The sequence below is a fragment of the Schistocerca cancellata genome, chromosome 6 (genome assembly GCF_023864275.1).
Source record: "Schistocerca cancellata isolate TAMUIC-IGC-003103 chromosome 6, iqSchCanc2.1, whole genome shotgun sequence".
In the NCBI taxonomy this organism is placed as follows: Eukaryota; Metazoa; Arthropoda; class Insecta; order Orthoptera; family Acrididae; genus Schistocerca; species Schistocerca cancellata.
In genome coordinates this window covers 505,065,929-505,083,993 of record NC_064631.1, presented here as the reverse complement: position 1 = coordinate 505,083,993, position 18,065 = coordinate 505,065,929, and the positions used below count along the sequence as shown (strand labels likewise).

The window sequence follows — 18,065 nt, the reverse complement described above, 5'->3', positions numbered from 1 at the left end:
CATGACTTGACGGACAGAGAAGTCATCAACAGACAAAGAACATTGGACAGAACATTTAAGTACTGATTTGATATTATTAATAGTGATGATAAAGATAGTCATACCAAAAACACAGCCTTGAGGGACACTGTTCTCCTGCTCAAGCTGATGAGAGAGGATGTCACTGAGTCAGTACCTAAAGCAGCATGGCAATAGGAAGGACCACATAAAGGTGGGAAGACACCCTCGAAAACCCCATTCATGGAGCTGCATGAGGATAGCGTGTCTCCAGGTAGTATCATATGACAAAACCCTTGCCAGTGTGGTAACACTGATTCCTGACAGATCACTGAAGTTAAGCACTGTCAGGCTTGGCTATCACTCAGATGAGTGACCAGCGGGGTCTACCAAGTGCAGTTAGCAAGTGGGTTGCACTCACCCCTTGTAAGACCAATTGAGAGCTACTCAACTGAGAAGCAGTGGCTCTGATCATAAAACTGACAATGCTCCATATCTGCATACAGTGACACGTGTTGCTGAGGCAAAACAGTGGTCATTCGATGTCATTGGGCCTTCTGAAGCATGTTCAGATGGCACACCTTCTTGGTGTGTCAAAAAATATATCCATTATGTGATGCCAGTACAGTAAATCCTGTTCCACAGACACTTCCAGGAGGGCCAGGTTACCAAAGGTGAAGCAGTATCTCCTGTGCCCCCCCCCCCACCCCACCCCCAAAAAAATGACCTAATAAAGATGTTTAAAATAAATGGTTGAGTACAAGTGACAAAGAGGATAGTTAAAATGAATAGAGAAGTAAAAAAGTACATCCGCAAAGGAAAAAAATTAAATCTCAGAGGAAATATGTGAGGAAGTTAATTGTTTCAAGGGGATGCACAAAAGTAGCAGCAGCATGGAAAATGGTTTCAGGACTAAGAAAAAGAGGTAAAAGAAAGAGAGCACCTGATGATTATCAGATACAGTGGGAGAAGCATTTTAAGGGCCTGCTAACAGAAACAAGGATAGAGTATATGGAAGATGAAAGGGAAGCGGAATGGTGAAGAGGTAAAGAAAATAGCTGCTAAATAAGTACAGAAGGCAGTAATACAAATGAGAATGGGTAAATTACTAGTACCTGTAAATGTACCATTAGAGTTACTGAAGTATGCCCCAAGCATTCTGAATGAATATCTGAGCAAGTTATTTAATAAACATATGTGATATGGGGAGGGAATTCCAGCAGAGTGGAACTTAATGTATTTAAGTCCCATAAATAAAAAAGGGAGTGAGAATGCATACAGCAATTACTGTGGCATAATTGCTCCAAGTTCAATTAGCAGGCTGTAAGGGGGGATTTTAAAACCAAGAATGAAGAAGATTATAACTGAAGAGGAAGAATAAAGCCTTTTGAAGACACAGGCCATGTGGAGATTATATCTTTAGCCTAAGTCAGGTCATGGAGAAGACATTGGAAAGAAATTTGATTTTCATAGATCTGGGAAATGCATATGACTCAGTGCCACTAAACAGATTGTTCAAGGTGTTCTGGCCAAGTAAATTGCCAAAAACTTATGTAATAAGTACCACAAATCTCTAAGTCATTAAAGTGATGAAAGAAATTTCTACAGAAGCCTTCTGAGTGACTAGAGGACTGGAACAAGGATGCTGTCTGTCTTCCACACTCTTTAAGATGTATGTGCAGAAGACACTGAATCACCGGAGTACGAAGTGCATGGGTATAGCAACTGAAGCAGGGAACCAGTGTTCATACATACTTTTCTGTGCTGATGATATGGCTGTTGCAGCAAATGATGCAGAGGATGTATCTTACATGCATAAGAAGTACTTAGAAGAATATAAAAAGTGGGGTTTCAAAATTAATTTTGAGAAGACAGAATATTTATGCTACAGAGAGGAGGGAAGTAACCTGGACATTGGCGGATACCAAATTAAAGTGTGTAAGAGTTTAAGTATCTAGGTAATAGCCTATCGTGTGTTGGAAGGTGTGACACAGATATTCAACAACAGTTCAGGCAGGGAAAGGTTGCTACCCAAAAATTAAAACCTGTACTTTGGTCCTCAAAATTGAGTTTAAAGGTTAAATTCAATTATACAGATTCATCATGTAATCAATAACAAATTATGAGAGTGAGTGTTGAGAACTCACAGAAATAAATAAAAAGATACTCAGAGCTTTAGAAATGAATCAACTGAAAGAACAGGTAAAATTGCCCGACATTTTCAGAAATGAGGAAGTAAGAGAAAAGACCCAGATTCATTATGGTATTATGGAGAGGATAGAATAAAGGCAGCTACAATGGTTAGGACATGTGGAAATGTCAAAAGAATGGAAGAAGAGAGGGAGAACCAGACCCACCTCCATCCCACAGTGTAAGCAACTCAACCTGTGGTTCACACTTTCGCGAAAGCATAAGTCATGCACAGAGATACAGACAGCTTAAATGTTGTTCACAATCAAAACTGAAGTCATCTTTGTTTAATAAAGATCCTAACTGCAACAATTATGTACAATTACTACCAGGTTAAGAAACAGTGTAAAACAGAATGAAATGAAGTTATACCACGGTAACACAGGAGTCAACAATAACTACCTCACACAGTACTACACACTGTAAGCTAGGTAATTTGTATGATGCACACATATGCATTTTCAAATTTTCCATTCCAGATTTTGTCTTACCAGTGCTGCAGTTGTGTGCATGATAAAAGTCATTTGAGATTGGTGAATTACATATTGTAAATTGAGAACACTGGATTAATCATGAAGTTATTACATTTGGAGTCAAGGGACAGGAAAGGGAAGCAGTGGTTGGGACGGGAGTGAGACAGGGTTGTAGCCTCTCCCTGATGCTATTCAATCTATATATTGAGCAGGCAGTAAAGGAAACAAAAGAAAAGTTTGGAGTAGGTATTAAAATCCATGGAGAAGAAATAAAAACTTTGAGGTTTGCTGATGACATTGTAATTCTGTCAGAGACAGCAAAGGACTTGGAAGAGTAGTTGAACGGAATGGACAGTGTCTTGAAAGGAGGATATAAGATGAACATCAACAAAAGCAAAACGAGGATAATGGAATGTAGTCAAATTATGTCGGGTGATGTTGAGGGAATTAGATTAGGAAATGAGACACTTAAAGTAGTAAAGGAGTTTTGCTATTTGGGGAGCAAAATAACTGATGACGGTCGAAGTAGAGAGGATATAAAATGTAGGCTGGCAATGGCAAGGAAAGCCTTTCTGAAGAGGAGAAATTAGTTAACATCGAGTATAGATTTAAGTGTCAGGAAGTCGTTTCTGAAAGTATTTGTATGGAGTGTAGCCATGTATGGAAGTGAAAAGTGGATGATAAATAGTTTAGACAAGAAGAGAATAGAAGTTTTCGAAATGTGGTGCTACGGAAGAATGCTGAAGATTATATGGGGAGATTACATAACTAATGAGGAGGTACTGAATAGAATTGGGGAGAGGAGGAGTTTGTGGCACAACTTGACTAGAAGAAGGGATCGATTGGTAGGACATGTTCTGAGGCATCAAGGGATCACCAATTTAGTACTGGAGGGCAGCGTGGAGGGTAAAAATCGTAGAGGGAGACCAAGAGATGAATACACTAAGCAGATTCAGAAGGATGTAGGCTGCAGTAGGTACTGGGAGATGAAGAAGCTTGCACAGGATAGAGTAACAAAGAGAGCTGCATCAAACCAGTCTCAGGACTGAAGACCACAACAACAACAACAACAACAACAACATAGTACATTTGGAATGCTGTGAGACAGTTATTTTACACAAATCCAGAGATGATTCCTGAGACAAGATGGTCATGCTTGGTAGACATAACAGATTTTTCAGATGGATGCTTCAAACTTATACCACGCATAAGCACGTTATACATAAAATATTCTTATTATTTGAACTTTACAAAATATTCCGTCTCTAACGTTTGAAACAAGTTGATTGCATAAATTGTTCTTAATGTATAATCATGAATGGATCCCATACACCTTTCAGAATGATTGTAATCTTTTCGTACAGTTGTATCTAGAAGCTGCATCTCTGTAATGGACCGCTAATAAAATTTATCACCAACATGTGTATTTGTAAGGTTTATATACATAATTCATTACCATTACACCAGACAAGTCATCTGGCTACAGGTACTTCATGCTACCCATGCAAAGCAGGAGCAGGATGCTAGCGCAGATTATTTTTGTTTGTGTACTCAATTTTTATGTAACTATGTTTTTAAGAAATCTGTCCACTGATTGTAAATATATATGCTAAATTTCTTTGGTAATTTATGCAAAATTATTCATTTATTTTTAACACTCACTGTATGAAGCTGCAGCAATTTACCACTATTGCATGTGGTCTCACTGCACTGGATCACTTCATAATATACACTTCTCATAACATAGACTTCTTATGTATGACCTGATACTCTTTGCACAATGGAAAATCCAGGATGGAATGTAACAATATTATGAAAATAATAAAATATTATGAATATTATGAAAATAACAAAAAACAATATTATGAAAATGAAAATTTCATAATACAGATACTCTTTGACTTGTTTGTAATTTATCTGACAATCAGTTGTAACTGTGTCTTCACATCTAACACACAACAGTATTTTCTCTTTGTTATGGATCATCTATTGTGAGTATACTGGATGATCTCTAGTACAATATAAGCATGTTATGAGGATTGGCAATAAAGAAACCAGAATGGTTGTTGTGCCCATTTCCGACTTTGTCAAGTACAATGAGAAGAGTGGGGGAATAACATTGGGACTCTTCCTGACACGTATACATAATTTCATGCCTCTGTGGTGGTTAGTCTGGCTGTAAACCTTCTTAGAAATGGGTTGCGTGTCAGAGCTCCATCGGAATTATGCTACGCTCTAAAATGGAACAACATCTTAACATAAAATTCCTCACAAAGCTTGGAAAGTCCACCACAGAAACTTACGATTTGTTGAGTTTTCTGGTGATACATGTCTATCTCATACACATGTTTTTAAGCAGGTTAAGAGGTTCAAGGACTGTAGGGAAGGTATCACAGATGATTCAAAATCAAACTGTCCTTCCATTTTGAATACTGAAGGGAACATGGAGAAACTCAGTAGGATTGTTCAAGAAGACTGCTGCCTAAGCATTTGAGCAATTTCAGAAATTGCCTGCATCAATAAGGAAACTGTTAGACAGATTTTTCACAATGATCTGGACATGATGAAGGTTTGTGCTAAAGTGGTATCAAGAATTCTCACAAATGAACAAAAGCAACACCAAGTGGACTGCTGTCTTGACACTCCCAAAAACACTGAAAATGATGCTGTTTACCTCAGCAAAGTAATTACATGATGAAACGTGGATATTCCAACATGATCCAGAGACTAAGCAACAATCCATGCATTGGAAGAGCCTCAATCCCCTAGGAAGAAGAAAAAGCACATGAGCAATCAAAATTTAGAGTCATGATGATTGTTTTTTTCTATATTCAAGGGTTATCTACACTGCAGTGTTACAAGTCTTCTTCTGCTATGCTGTTGAGGAGGCTTGGTGCTTTTTTCCTTTTTTAACTGCATTGATTTGTTGCCTGAAGATCAGAGTGAACGGATGCGATGAAAGAAACCAGATGTGGAACAATCGCTCATGGATTCTTTATCAGAACAACGAGCCGGCACATAATGTGTTGTCTGTGAAGAGGTTTTTGGTGAAAGACAACATTCCAGTGATTGAACATCCATTGTATTTGCCTGACTTAACACCATGTGATTTCTTTCTCTTCCCAAAGCTGAACTCTGCACTAAAGGAACCAAGTTCATGTCCATGGATGCATGTACAATCACTTTTTCACTGTAAAATAAACATAATAATGAGGTGTCTCACTTTCTTGTTCAGCAGTTCTTATGAGATACAAGGTTGTAATTGTAGCCTTGCCATGATTAAGTTTTAGATGACAAGTGACTAATATTTGGTTTTCTGTAAGTATTAGTTTATACAACCTCACATTTCAGTTGACTGTACACTACGTATTTCTGTTGGTTTTATGCTCTTATTTGCTGTATACAGATGCCACAAAGATGGCTGATAACTAAAAACAATAGTAATCGTAAAATAAATACTGACAGTAGCTTGTCATGAACTTCTTAAAATAAGAACACAGTGGTAGTCACAGAGTTGCAAGAAAATGCTGATCGTAAAGTAACACAACTGTCACAACTGGGGGTCAATACCTGCTAATAAACACTTGTTATAATGAAATGCAAGATTGAGACTTTAACGAAGGTACTCATCTCTCATCGAATAATCTCAGTCGGCTGGACCATCTGACCATGCCTTATGAAGTGACTCAAAGCTCTAACGCAGCACTATCTATCTTCTACATGTTTTCAAATTCTGTGGACAGTCTCCTGCACACTTCTCTATAACAGGATCCCTGGGAAAAAGCATAAGGCAGAGAACGGCTTAGGCAGAAATCCTCTGCTGCAAACTGAGAGACTTATTCTGAACACTACAATTAACTATAGCTAGCCCAGCAAGGTACACAACACAGACAGACCTCTATAGAAAAGCAGGAGGGAAATACTGCCTAACTGATTCCTTTAATCATGCTATTAGGCACACCTGAGTGAGACAGATGGTAGAGCACTGCTAGCAAAAGGAAAATATCAATACCTGAGTCCTGGTCCAGCAAACAGGTTTTCATTTGCATGGTGTTCCATACATTTTCAATTTAGAAATGAAATTTATGTGTAATTGAATTACTCACTCTTGTTGCACCCAGGACCAAACCAGCCGACATCACAGTAGCACTGCCTGCGGGGTGGTGTGGTAGCGCCGATGTCAATGCAAGCTCCATGCGGTCCACAGTCGGCAGACGTCTCGCACTCTTCCCGGTACTGGCATCGTAGCCCGTGGTACAGCCGATCGCACAGGCACTTCCCCAGCAGGCTCCGGCCTCGCCCACTGCAGTCCTCCCTCCACGCCTTGCCTGTAGATTCCACAGGAATTCTGACTCATTGCACATTTGCAAATTTTTCTCCTACATCTCCATAATAGAGTCCCTAACATTCACTGGTGTGGTCATGTTCTATTTAACTAATTTTAGTTTGAATCCTGGTAGTGACCCACAAACATTTTTCATCATCAACAATAGACAGTCAAGTAGAAGGGGTGTATATATGTCACCCTGCTTGTCTACCTCGTAAGCATAAATTTCAAAATTTTCTTTAAAATGTTTTATGGTGCAACTGTAATTGAAAAAGGACCTACATGCTACAGAAGAGTAACTGCTTCAGGTTCACTTCCTCAAACTGCAGACAACAAATCTACCCCCTATGCACAATCTGTACTGTCAAGCTGAAAATTTGGGGTGAAATAATGAGCTGGCAGCTACTGAAAAGTGTTGACCCAAGTCATCAGTCTTCTCTTGTGCAAGCACATAGCTAGCTGGGACATCTTTCCTTCCTGACTCTTACTACAATATAAGTACAAAATTGTGAGACATAGCTAGTTTTCTAAGGTGAGCACCTCTTGACCCACTAAGACTGGCTGGTGGCCTTCCAGGCTCTTCTGGGTGCACTTGATTGTACCCCGTATAGAAATAAACCTGCAATGTACAGATAATCATGACCATGAATATTTTTCACCTGCATGGAGGCACACAGTTCCTGACCAATGGATTGGGTGCCCGTACCCCAAGTTAAAACATAAATTTCTCCCTGTAATTGCTGTTGAGTACATGTATGTTATGCTAAAGGTTTTGGTCCATTCATCAACTGTGGATATTTAGTTCAGAAGCCATTTGGTGCTATTTACCCTCTGCTATTCATGTCCACTGGTTTTCAAGAAAGTTGGGCACTTGGCACTTTGGTCTGAAGGAGGAAAAGAATCTCTAGCTCAATATTTCTACTCATCCCACATAAACCCATGAATATCAACCACCATGATTGGCTTGGAGCTAATTACTAGGTAAGCAAATGGCCAAAAGTATGCTAAAGCATTGCCTCTGCCATCATCACCCCCTCCCCCATCTCTTTCCTGTGCTCCTGTAAAACAGTGTTTAATAGTAGTTGCTCTGGCAGGCATATTACTGATTACATAACAATTAAGGTTCCTGTGAAAGGACTATTTACTTCGTGTTGTCGTTGTGTCCAGTCTGAAGACTGCTTTGCTGCAGCTCTCCATACTAATCTATCCTGTGCAAGCTTCTTCATCACAGCATAACAACTTCCATTACCAAACTTATGAGTCCTTGCTGTCTCTGTATGTACTCTATCAACTGATTTCTTCTTTCAGTCAAGTTGTGCCACATATTTCTTTTTCCCCCAATTCAATGCACCACCTCCTCAATGGTTATTCGATCTGCCCTCTAATCTTCAACATTTTTCTATAGTACAGGATTTGAAAGGCTTTTATTCTTGTGTTATCTGAAATGCTTATAATCGATGTTTCACCATCTAAGAATGCTGCACTCCAGACAAATTCCTTCAGAAAAGACTTTCTAACACATAAATTTATATTACATGTTAACAAATTCCTCTTTTTCAGAAATTCTTTTCATGCTATTGCCACTCTGCATTTTGTATCCTCTGTAATTTGGCCATCATAAGTTATTTAGCAGCCCTATTGCAAAATTCAACTACTACTTTTAGAGTCTTTTTTCCTAATTTAATTCCCTAGCATCTGATTTAATTCAGCTACACTCTATTACTCTTGTTTTACTTTTTGTGATTTCATCTTATATTCTCTTTTCAAGACACTATACATTCTATTCAACTGCTCTTCCATGTCATCTGCAATCTCTGACACAATTACAATGTCACAGGCAAATCTCAAAGTTTTTATTTCTTCTTCCAGAAATTTACATATATTTCACTCATACCATTGTAGAGGTGGGAGTTTAGGTCCTACCAACAATGACATCAGTGACAAGCATTTGCTCAAATGTACAAGAAAAGGGAAGGGATTTAGCAGTGACTCACTGAAGGAGTCATCCTGGCTTTGGCCTGAAATGAATGGGGAAACCACTAAGAAATATGGAAATTTTATCTTCCTCTTGTACTGAATGTAAGTCAGAACCTCATCCAGTCACCATATTGCTCATTTGCTAGCTTCTAGAGGACAAATTGCTATAGTTACTAGCTGACAATATGATAATTCTTCTGTGTGAGTTCCTTATCTTAAAGACAGCATCTCACCAAAATTTCTCAGTAGTATGGGGATACCACTCCGCTGTGCTGTTTCCCTGTGTCATGTCATCTTTCTTTAAATAACTATGGATGCTGGATTTCCTAGAAGTTGGTGATTTAGCCTTGTGTGGCACTCAGTGGTTTAGATCACTTGTTTTGGATTTGATTTCTTCTTGGATTGCACCCAGGTGGGTCCATTATGACAATGATGCAAATGTTCAAAATCCATTATCTATATTGTTAAATAAATGTACTGATTATTAATAATAGCTGTCTTCAGTGCACATATTATGTATTTAGTGTAATTAATTGTAACTGGCTCCCAATTAAGGGGAGCCGGAGGTGGTCAAATCCAAGAAATTACTATTTTTTTTTTTTTTATTTTTTTTATTTTTTTTTTTTTTTTTTTTTTTTTTTTTTTGCTACCGAAAATTAATTGGAACATTCCTCTTTAATGTAAACTTTGAATTATTGTTCTACTCGCCCTAGAAGTGGAGTTATTACCATTTTCCCCCACACCTGCAGAGGTAATGGGCGGCCGCTGAATGCATCTAACACCCTCTCGTGACTTCCTGGTGAACTGCTTGGGATTTTCTCGGCCTGTTACGCATACAGCGCCTTATGATACACATACAGTGAGTGTGCAAGGGTTGGCTACATTGTTTTCTGTGACAAATGAAGCGCTAAGAGCGCGGAACATCGTCTCTTTGCTGTTTACCGTTTCGAATTAGTTCAGTGTTGCACCTGTTGTTGGTAGTATTATACTTCTTGTGTAAAGCGTTGTTCTGGTTACGATGCAATGTTTTAGTAACCGTGTATATAAGAAGAGGAAGAACGTAGGGAAAAGAAAATTAACACTAATACCAAGTTGCGATACTACAGTTACTGAAACAGTGCGTTCTTCTGCTAAGCAACACATGGCCGGCCATAGCCCTGTGACATCTTTTAGCAAATACTACCTTCGGGATGGTGACTCCAAAGGTTTCAAGACTATAGAGGAACTGAAACCATATGGAAATGAATTTGTAGTTGAAAAGTTGGAATGCAGTGGGCGTGTGCAAAAGCGTATGGGTGCACGGCTTCGAAGGTTCAAACAAACTTTGGGTTCAAGTAAGCTCAGTGATGGAAAGACAATAGGAGGGAGAGGCAGGCTTACTGATGAGGTGATTGAACGTCTACAGAGATATTATAGGTATGCTATAAGGCAAAATACTAGTAATGTTAGTGACATGCGAAAAGCAGTGTGGGCATTGTTCCTTCATACTGCCTCTTCCAATGAATACCCTCAACACAGCCTGTGCCCAAAAGATTCCTGGTGCAAATATAATGCAAAAAAGGACTATGATCACAAACATGGTTTGCCAGCAGCTGTGATAAATGCAATAAAACCAATTTTTCATGACTTAGCACAGCCAGAATTGTTACACTAATGTCTACACAGAAAGAGGCAGAATCCTAATGAGAGCGTAAACAATTTGATTTGGAAAGTGACTCCTAAAAGGGTGTTTGTAAGCATAAAAACACTGCACTTTGGCATTTATGATGCAATAGCAACCTACAACCAAGGGAACAGTGTGAAGTGTGAAGTTCTGAAGGCATTAGGATTTACAGCTGGGGTGAACACTGTACGAGCACTAAGAAATATTGACAGAGAAAGGATAAGAGGAGCAGAAAGAAGAGAAAGGCATATGAAGTATAATGGAACAACAGGCCAGAAAAGAAGACAGAAGAGGAAGCTTTTGGAGGATGAAGAAGAAGACCCTGATAATCCATCCTATAGTGCAGGAATGTATTGAGAAACTTTGATAGCCATTTCCCGTAAATTAGAATTTTTCGAATATAAGGAACATTTTCTCAAAATCAACTCAAGCTAGAGAGATGAAATTTTTATACAGCACTCCTAGTGGTCAAACTTACATTGTAACACAGCCATCTGGCAATAGGTTCAGTAGCTTCATTTCAGTTTAATTATAAAACAATTATTTGTAAAAAAATTTGGGTCATTAATAAAAAAATAATTGGAAGGAAACTAGAAAAGATACTCCAAAATCCCTCTGTCATAACTGCAATACTAAACCACTCTATATGTAAAAAAAAATTCAAATTTTTCTATTTGGTAGTTTATTCATAAATGTTCCTCAAACTTAGTGATTTTAACATGGGCGGCATAGGCACCTCCGGCTCCCCTTAATGAAGGTAACATCACTGATGAGTCCTGTTTTAGGGGATGCTGAAATTACATCATTTATGGCATATTCTTCTTAATGCAAACACTTCATTACGTCTTTCCACACCACACATCAACATGGAATCCATAACACATCAGAACAACAGCAGAGATCATAAGTCATCATCATCAAAACAGCATAAAGGACAAAGATCACTTGCATACTCTTAGGTCAAGTACTGTTTGTACCTTGATGACTGTCCTCAACTTTATCGATTCCTCAACTTCATCAATTCTCAAAGCGTCTGCCACATCAGCCCCCCACCCTCCTCCCATCATTCCGGAAAGCAGTAGCTCAGCCACACCTTCCAAGAGTTCCTTTATGTTGATCACTATTGGGGGAGTTCACCATCTGCACTGTTTGTAAAAAAACCTGGTGCACCGCGAACCTGCAGAAACATGCAGATCACCACTCCACAGGATTGTGTCTGCACAACTTCTGAGACAGTCGGTACAGGAGGCAGTAGTTGGAAACGTACATCTGAATGACCCTAATGTCCGTGGGCAGATCCTCACCTGTAGCCACACAACGTGATTGTCTGGTTGTTGTCAGAGTAAGCTGGCTTAAGATAATCCAGCGATACTGCATCCTGATTCACGTTCCAATCAATAATGAACGTCTTGTCATTCCTGTCAATTACTCGGTGGGCCAGTATACAGTAAACTGAGAAGCAAGTGGTAGTTTGACTGCATCATCTCTCACGCAAACCCAAAGATATGTAAAGAGGACTTTGTGATAGAGGAGCCTGGTAACGTGCTGCACAGGATTCACAGGTTGGAGACAACACATGTGCGTTTGGAAGGTTTGCAGAAAATCAATGTACTCCCCAACCGATAAACTTGGAGAAGGTGTGAGGGAAAAGAATTCACCCAGTATTTTTAAAGCTTCGCCATACACCTGCTGGGCGGTGGAGCATCCTAAGTTTTCCTAAGAACGGTTCTGAACCCAATTACAACTAATGGAATTTCTCCTGTCCATAACTCTGAATAGCAATATAAACCACCTTCGAGCAGGCGCTGCATACGCCCCACGACCCTGTTACTGGCGAGATGATAGCCTGTAGTCCTGACATGCTTGCAATCACACAGACGCATATGTTCGTGAAACAGTTGACAATCTAACTGCCTGCCTGTCTGACGTTACCAAGTCGGGGTCATCACTTTAAAGGATGCCGAAATCACACCCTCGACACGTAAGCTTGTTAATAGAAATACTTTATTATTTTTTTCCATAGCACACAGCAACATGAAATCGATAATATTTTAGAACAACAACAGAAAGCAAAGAGCAACATCATCAAAAAAAGCATAAAAGAAAAATATCACTTGTACACTCTTGGGTCAATGATTGTTTGTACCTGGACTAATGTCCTCGACTTATCGATTCTCAGGGCGTCCGCGACACTATATTATTCTCTAGCTGTTCTAGAAATTTGAACAGATACGTCAAGAACGAAAAAGAATCTGCACATTATTCTAATGAAGTGCAGTTCCAGGAAGGAAATGGTGTTACGGAAAAGCTTCACTCTGTACAACTTTGCAATTAATTCTTAAGATCAGCGAGAAGGCTGATGAATCCAAAGCTCGTGCTTACCGTTCTCGCATTTGGATCGAGCGAGATTAATCCAACAATGTGCCACAGGAAAATTCTATTCGGAGGAGACATGCATTGATTGTTGTCTGGTAACACAATTGATGCCCCCCCCCCCCATTCTCTCTCTCTCTCTCTCTCTCTCTCTCTCTCTCTCTCTAACAACGCTTACACGCTGTACAAATAAAATTTTTTCTCGCTGTATGTACTCGAAATTTTGCGGTATTTTCAAGGAAATACCTCCAGTGCCGAAATACACGCGAAAAATTTACACGATAAAGTATATCGTAGCGAGACGAACAGTCGTTCGAAAAACAATTGGTAAATATTTTAAAAAGTCTTCTTTTCCCGTAAAATACTGTCAGTTCCAAAACTTTCGTTCTCATACTCTTTATTCACGATCTCCTGAGCGAGTGAATCGGTAGATTTCTATAAAAACGGAAGTCGGTCAACTTTGAGCCGCGAGTAATTTGAGGCCGGTCGCTGCCGACATTGGCGAACCGAAAGCACAATGTCTGCGCGTACAATTTCCATAAAGCCACCTTTTACACTGGAACGAATGGAAGCGAACACAAGCAGATACGCATTCGCAGACAGTTCGCCAGTGTTCACTATTATTAGCTAGTATCTGTGGGCCAAGGTTGCTACTCTGTGGACAATCGTTTATGCTGCAGGGGAAGGAAATGAACACAAGATAACAAACATGGCTTTTGAACTCTGTGGTGTTTTTTTTTTGCGCTATGCTCGGCACACAAGATACAACACTATGTAGTTTGAGCCACGATGCACAACTTTGATATTGAAAGAGACCTTCTTTTACGAGAGTAAAATTTTACAAACACAGTTTGAAGATATAATGGTGCAAGTGAACTTCATAAAAAAAAGATGCCTTGCATCCAGAACCTTCAGTGACTTACCTTACACAGTATATGTACCTAGTCAAAAACGTATAAATTTGCCGTTTCATTTTGCATAACCTGTGACTTTATATAAACACTGAAATGTTTAAGGCCATTTTTCTCAGAATAAACTCTATGCTTCTTATGCAATTATAATTTCCGCTCGAGTCCCATCTTCCAAACCCCCCCCCCCCTCCCCCTGCTTGGGTGTGCAGAGATATGAGTTAGACCTATGACCTTAAATGATCACAACAGCAGCCTGCTTCTTTTGGCAATAAAAGACTGATGAACTCCCACAACGAAGGCACTATGGTCAAATAGATTCCACTTAAAAGGGAAACACTCGACACTTTCGAGCTTTGTAAATGGTGTAGGAATGGTACCAGGCGCTCCATAGCTGACGTAAATTATGACAGTGAGGAGACGTATCAGCGCAAGTCGGTTATATGGAATCAGCGCAGTAAGGCGGGTCAGCTTCAAGGCGTAACACGGTGGCAGTAAGGAACTGCTGTGTTCGGTCGTGCCCGCGAGCACACCGTACTCTGAAGTTCTCATTTCTTGGAATGACGCAGAATCTCCAACGTTTGTACAGGAAACTGTGTTCCGCTAGCAACCGTGTCACCACAGTGTGCGAACAGCGGTCATCAAAATACCCCTAATCGACAGACTCTTACCGGACAATGTTGCACACTCGATTGAAAAGAGAACGCGCAATGACGACTGGCAGAAGTTAGCAGAAATTCGTGCATCTGTAAAAAGATCGATGCGCGAAGCATGCTACAACTACTTCCATCACTCCGCAAAATATCTTGTCGAGAGTCCGAGATAATTCTGGACCCACGCGAAAACGCTAAGCGTGTCGAAGGCTTCTATCCAATCACTCGTTGGCCAGCTGGTGTGGCAACAGAAGATAGCTAAAGGAAAGCTTAAGTTTTAAATTTCAGCGTTGACGAAAGACACCGTCGTTTGATAGTCGAACGGACTTCCGCATGGAGGACAAAGTTATAGGCATTCCTGGGGTAGAGAAGCAACTGAAGGAGTCGAAAACAAAGAAGTCGTAAGATCCGGATGGAATCCCAGTTCGGTTTCACAGAGAGTACTCCACGGTAATGGCCCCTTACTTAGTATGCATTTATCGTGATCCTCAGCTCAGTGCAAAGTCCCAGGTGACTGGAAAAAAGCGCATGTGACTTCTGTATACAGGGTGGGCCATTGATCGTGACCGGGCCAAATATCTCACGAAATAAGGGCCAAACGAAAAAACTACAAAGAACGAAACTTGTCTAGCTTGAAGGGGGAAACCAAATGGCGCTATGGTTGGCCCGCCAATCCCATTTTTATTACATATTCGTGTAGTACGTAAAGAAATATGAATGTTTTAGCTGGACCATTTTCTTCGCTTTGTGATAGATGGCGCTGTAATAGTCACAAACGTATTAGTACATGGTATCACGTAACATTCCGCCAGTGCGGACTGTATTTGCTTCGTGATACTTTACCCGTGTTAAAATGGACCATTTACCAATTGCGGAAAAGGTCGATATCCTGTTTATGTATGGTTATTGTGATCAAAATGCCCAACGGGCGTGTGCTATGTATGCTGTTCGGTATCCTGGACGACATCATCCAAGTGTCCGGACCGTTCGGCGGATACTTACGTTATTTAACAAAACAGGAAGTGTTCAGCCACATGTGAAACGTCAACCACGACCTGCAACAAATGATGATGCCCAAGTAGTTGTTTTAGCTGCTGTCGCGGCTAATCCGCACATCGGTAGTAGACAAATTGCGCGAGAATCGGGAATCTCAAAAACGTCGGTGTTGAGAATGCTACATCAACATCGATTGCACCCGTACCAGATTTCTATGCACCAGGAATTGCATGGCGAAGACTTTGAACGTCGTGTACAGTTCTGCCACGGGGCACAAGAGAAATTACGGGACGATGACAGATTTTTTGCACGCGTTCTATTTAGCGACGAAGCGTCATTCATCAACAGCGGTGATGTAAACCGGCATAATATGCACTATTGGGCAACGGAAAATCCACGATGCCTGCGACAAGTGGAACATCAGCGACCTTGGCGGGTTAATGTATGGTGCGGCTTTATGGGAGGAAGGATAATTGGTCCCCATTTTATCGATGGCAATCTAAATGGTGCAATGTATGCTGATTTCCTATGAAATGTTCTACCGATGTTACTACAAGATGTTTTAATGCATGACAGAATGGCGATGTACTTCCAACATGATGGATGTCCGGCACATAGCTCGCGTGCGGTTGAAGCGGTATTGAATAGCATATTTCATGACAGGTGGATTGGTCCGTTCACCGGATCTGACGTCCCCAGATTTCTTTCTGTGGGGAAAGTTGAAGGATATTTGCTATAGTGATCCACCGACAACGCCTGACAACACGCGTCAGCGCATTGTCAATGCATGTGCGAACATTACGGAAGGCGAACTACTCGCTGTTGAGAGGAATGTCGTTACACGTATTGCCAAATGCATTGAGGTTGACGGACACCATTTTGAGCATTTATTGCATTAATATAGTATTTACAGGTAATCACGCTGTAACAGCATGCGTTCTCAGAAATGATAAGTTCACAGAGGTACAGTATCACATTGGAACAACCGAAATAAAATGTTCAAACGTACCTACGTTCTGTATTTTAATTTTAAAAACCTACCTGTTACCAACTGTTCGTCTAAAATTGTGAGCCATATGTTTGTGACTATTACAGCACAATCTATCACAAAGCGAAAAAAGTGTGTCCAACTAAAACATTCATATTTCTTTACGTACTACACGAATATGTAATAAAAAATGGGGGTTCCTATTTTTAAAAAAACGCAGTAGATATCCGTTTGACCTGTGGCAGCGCCATCTAGTGGGCCAACCATAGCGCCATCTAGTTTCCCCCTTCAAGCTTGACAAGTTTCGTTCTTTGTAGTTTTTTCGTTGGACGCTTATTTCGTGAGATATTTGGCCCGGTCACGATCAATGGACCACCCTGTATAAGAAGAGTAAAAGAATGGACCCGCAGAATTACAGACCAATATCTTTAACATCGGTTTGCTGCACAATTCTTGAACATGTTCTCAATTCGAATCTAATAAATTTCCTCGAGGAGGAAAAGTTTCTGACCACAAATCAGCAGGCATTCAGAAAGTAACGCTCGTGTGAAATTAAGTTTTGCCTTTTTCACATAATATCCTACAAACCATGGATGGAGGGCAATAGGCAGGTTCCATATTCCTAGATTTTCGGAAAGCGTCTGACACTGTGATCCACTGCAGACTGCTGACAAACGTTCGACATACTGATTAAGTTCCCACATATGTGAGCGGCTCGAAGACTTGTTAAGTAATAGAAAGCAGTACGTTGTCATCGACGGCGAGAGTTCATCAGAGTCAAGGATATCGTCAGGAGTGCCGAAACGAAGAGTGATAGGAATGCTCTTATTCTCTACGTACATAAATGATCTGACGGAGAAATTTGCGGCTTTTGCCGATGATGCTTTGGTGTACGGGAAAGTTTCGTCGTAGTATGACTGTAGGAGAGTACAAAATGAAGTAGAAAAAAATTCTAGATAGTGTGATGAATGGCAGCTAGCTCCAAATGTGGAAAAATGAAAGCTGTTGCGGATGAAGAGGAGAAACAATCCCTTAATGTTCGAATTTAGGATCAGTAGTAGGCAGCTTAACACAGTCACGTCGATTAAATATCTAGGCGTAACGTTGCAGAGAGATACCAACTGGAGCAAGTACATGAGGACGGTAGTAGTGAAGGTGAATGGTCAACTTCGGTCTATTCGGAGAATTTTGGGACAGTGTAGCACATACATAAGCGTATAGACCCTGGTGCGACCTATTCTCTCGTACCGCTCCAGTGTTTGGGTTCCTCTCCATGGCAGATGAAAGGAAGACATCGAAGCAATTCAGAAGAGTGCTGCTAAATTTGTTGCAGGTAGATTGGATCATGGCGCGAGTGTTACAGGGAGGCTTCGGGAACTCAAATGGAAATCTTGGAGGGAAGACAAAGTTATTTTCTCGGAACTATTCAGAACATTTAGAAAACTAACATTTGAAGCTGACTGCAAACGATTCTAGCGCCGCCAACTGACATTTCGCGCTAAGGACCACGAATATAAGAT

The 18,065-nt window shown here is 40.4% G+C and overlaps 1 protein-coding gene across 5 annotated transcripts in view; it reads right to left on the bottom strand.

Annotated features, from left to right (window-relative positions):
- LOC126088613 (uncharacterized) overlaps positions 1 to 18,065 on the bottom strand; it is a 511,853-nt gene that overhangs the window by 87,311 nt on the left and 406,477 nt on the right. For all 5 annotated transcript variants that reach the window (XM_049906837.1, XM_049906839.1, XM_049906840.1 and 2 more), the window contains exon 6: positions 6,767 to 6,988. In XM_049906837.1, coding sequence (XP_049762794.1) covers positions 6,767 to 6,988 — 222 coding nt within the window. The remainder of the gene's footprint in view (positions 1 to 6,766; positions 6,989 to 18,065) is intronic.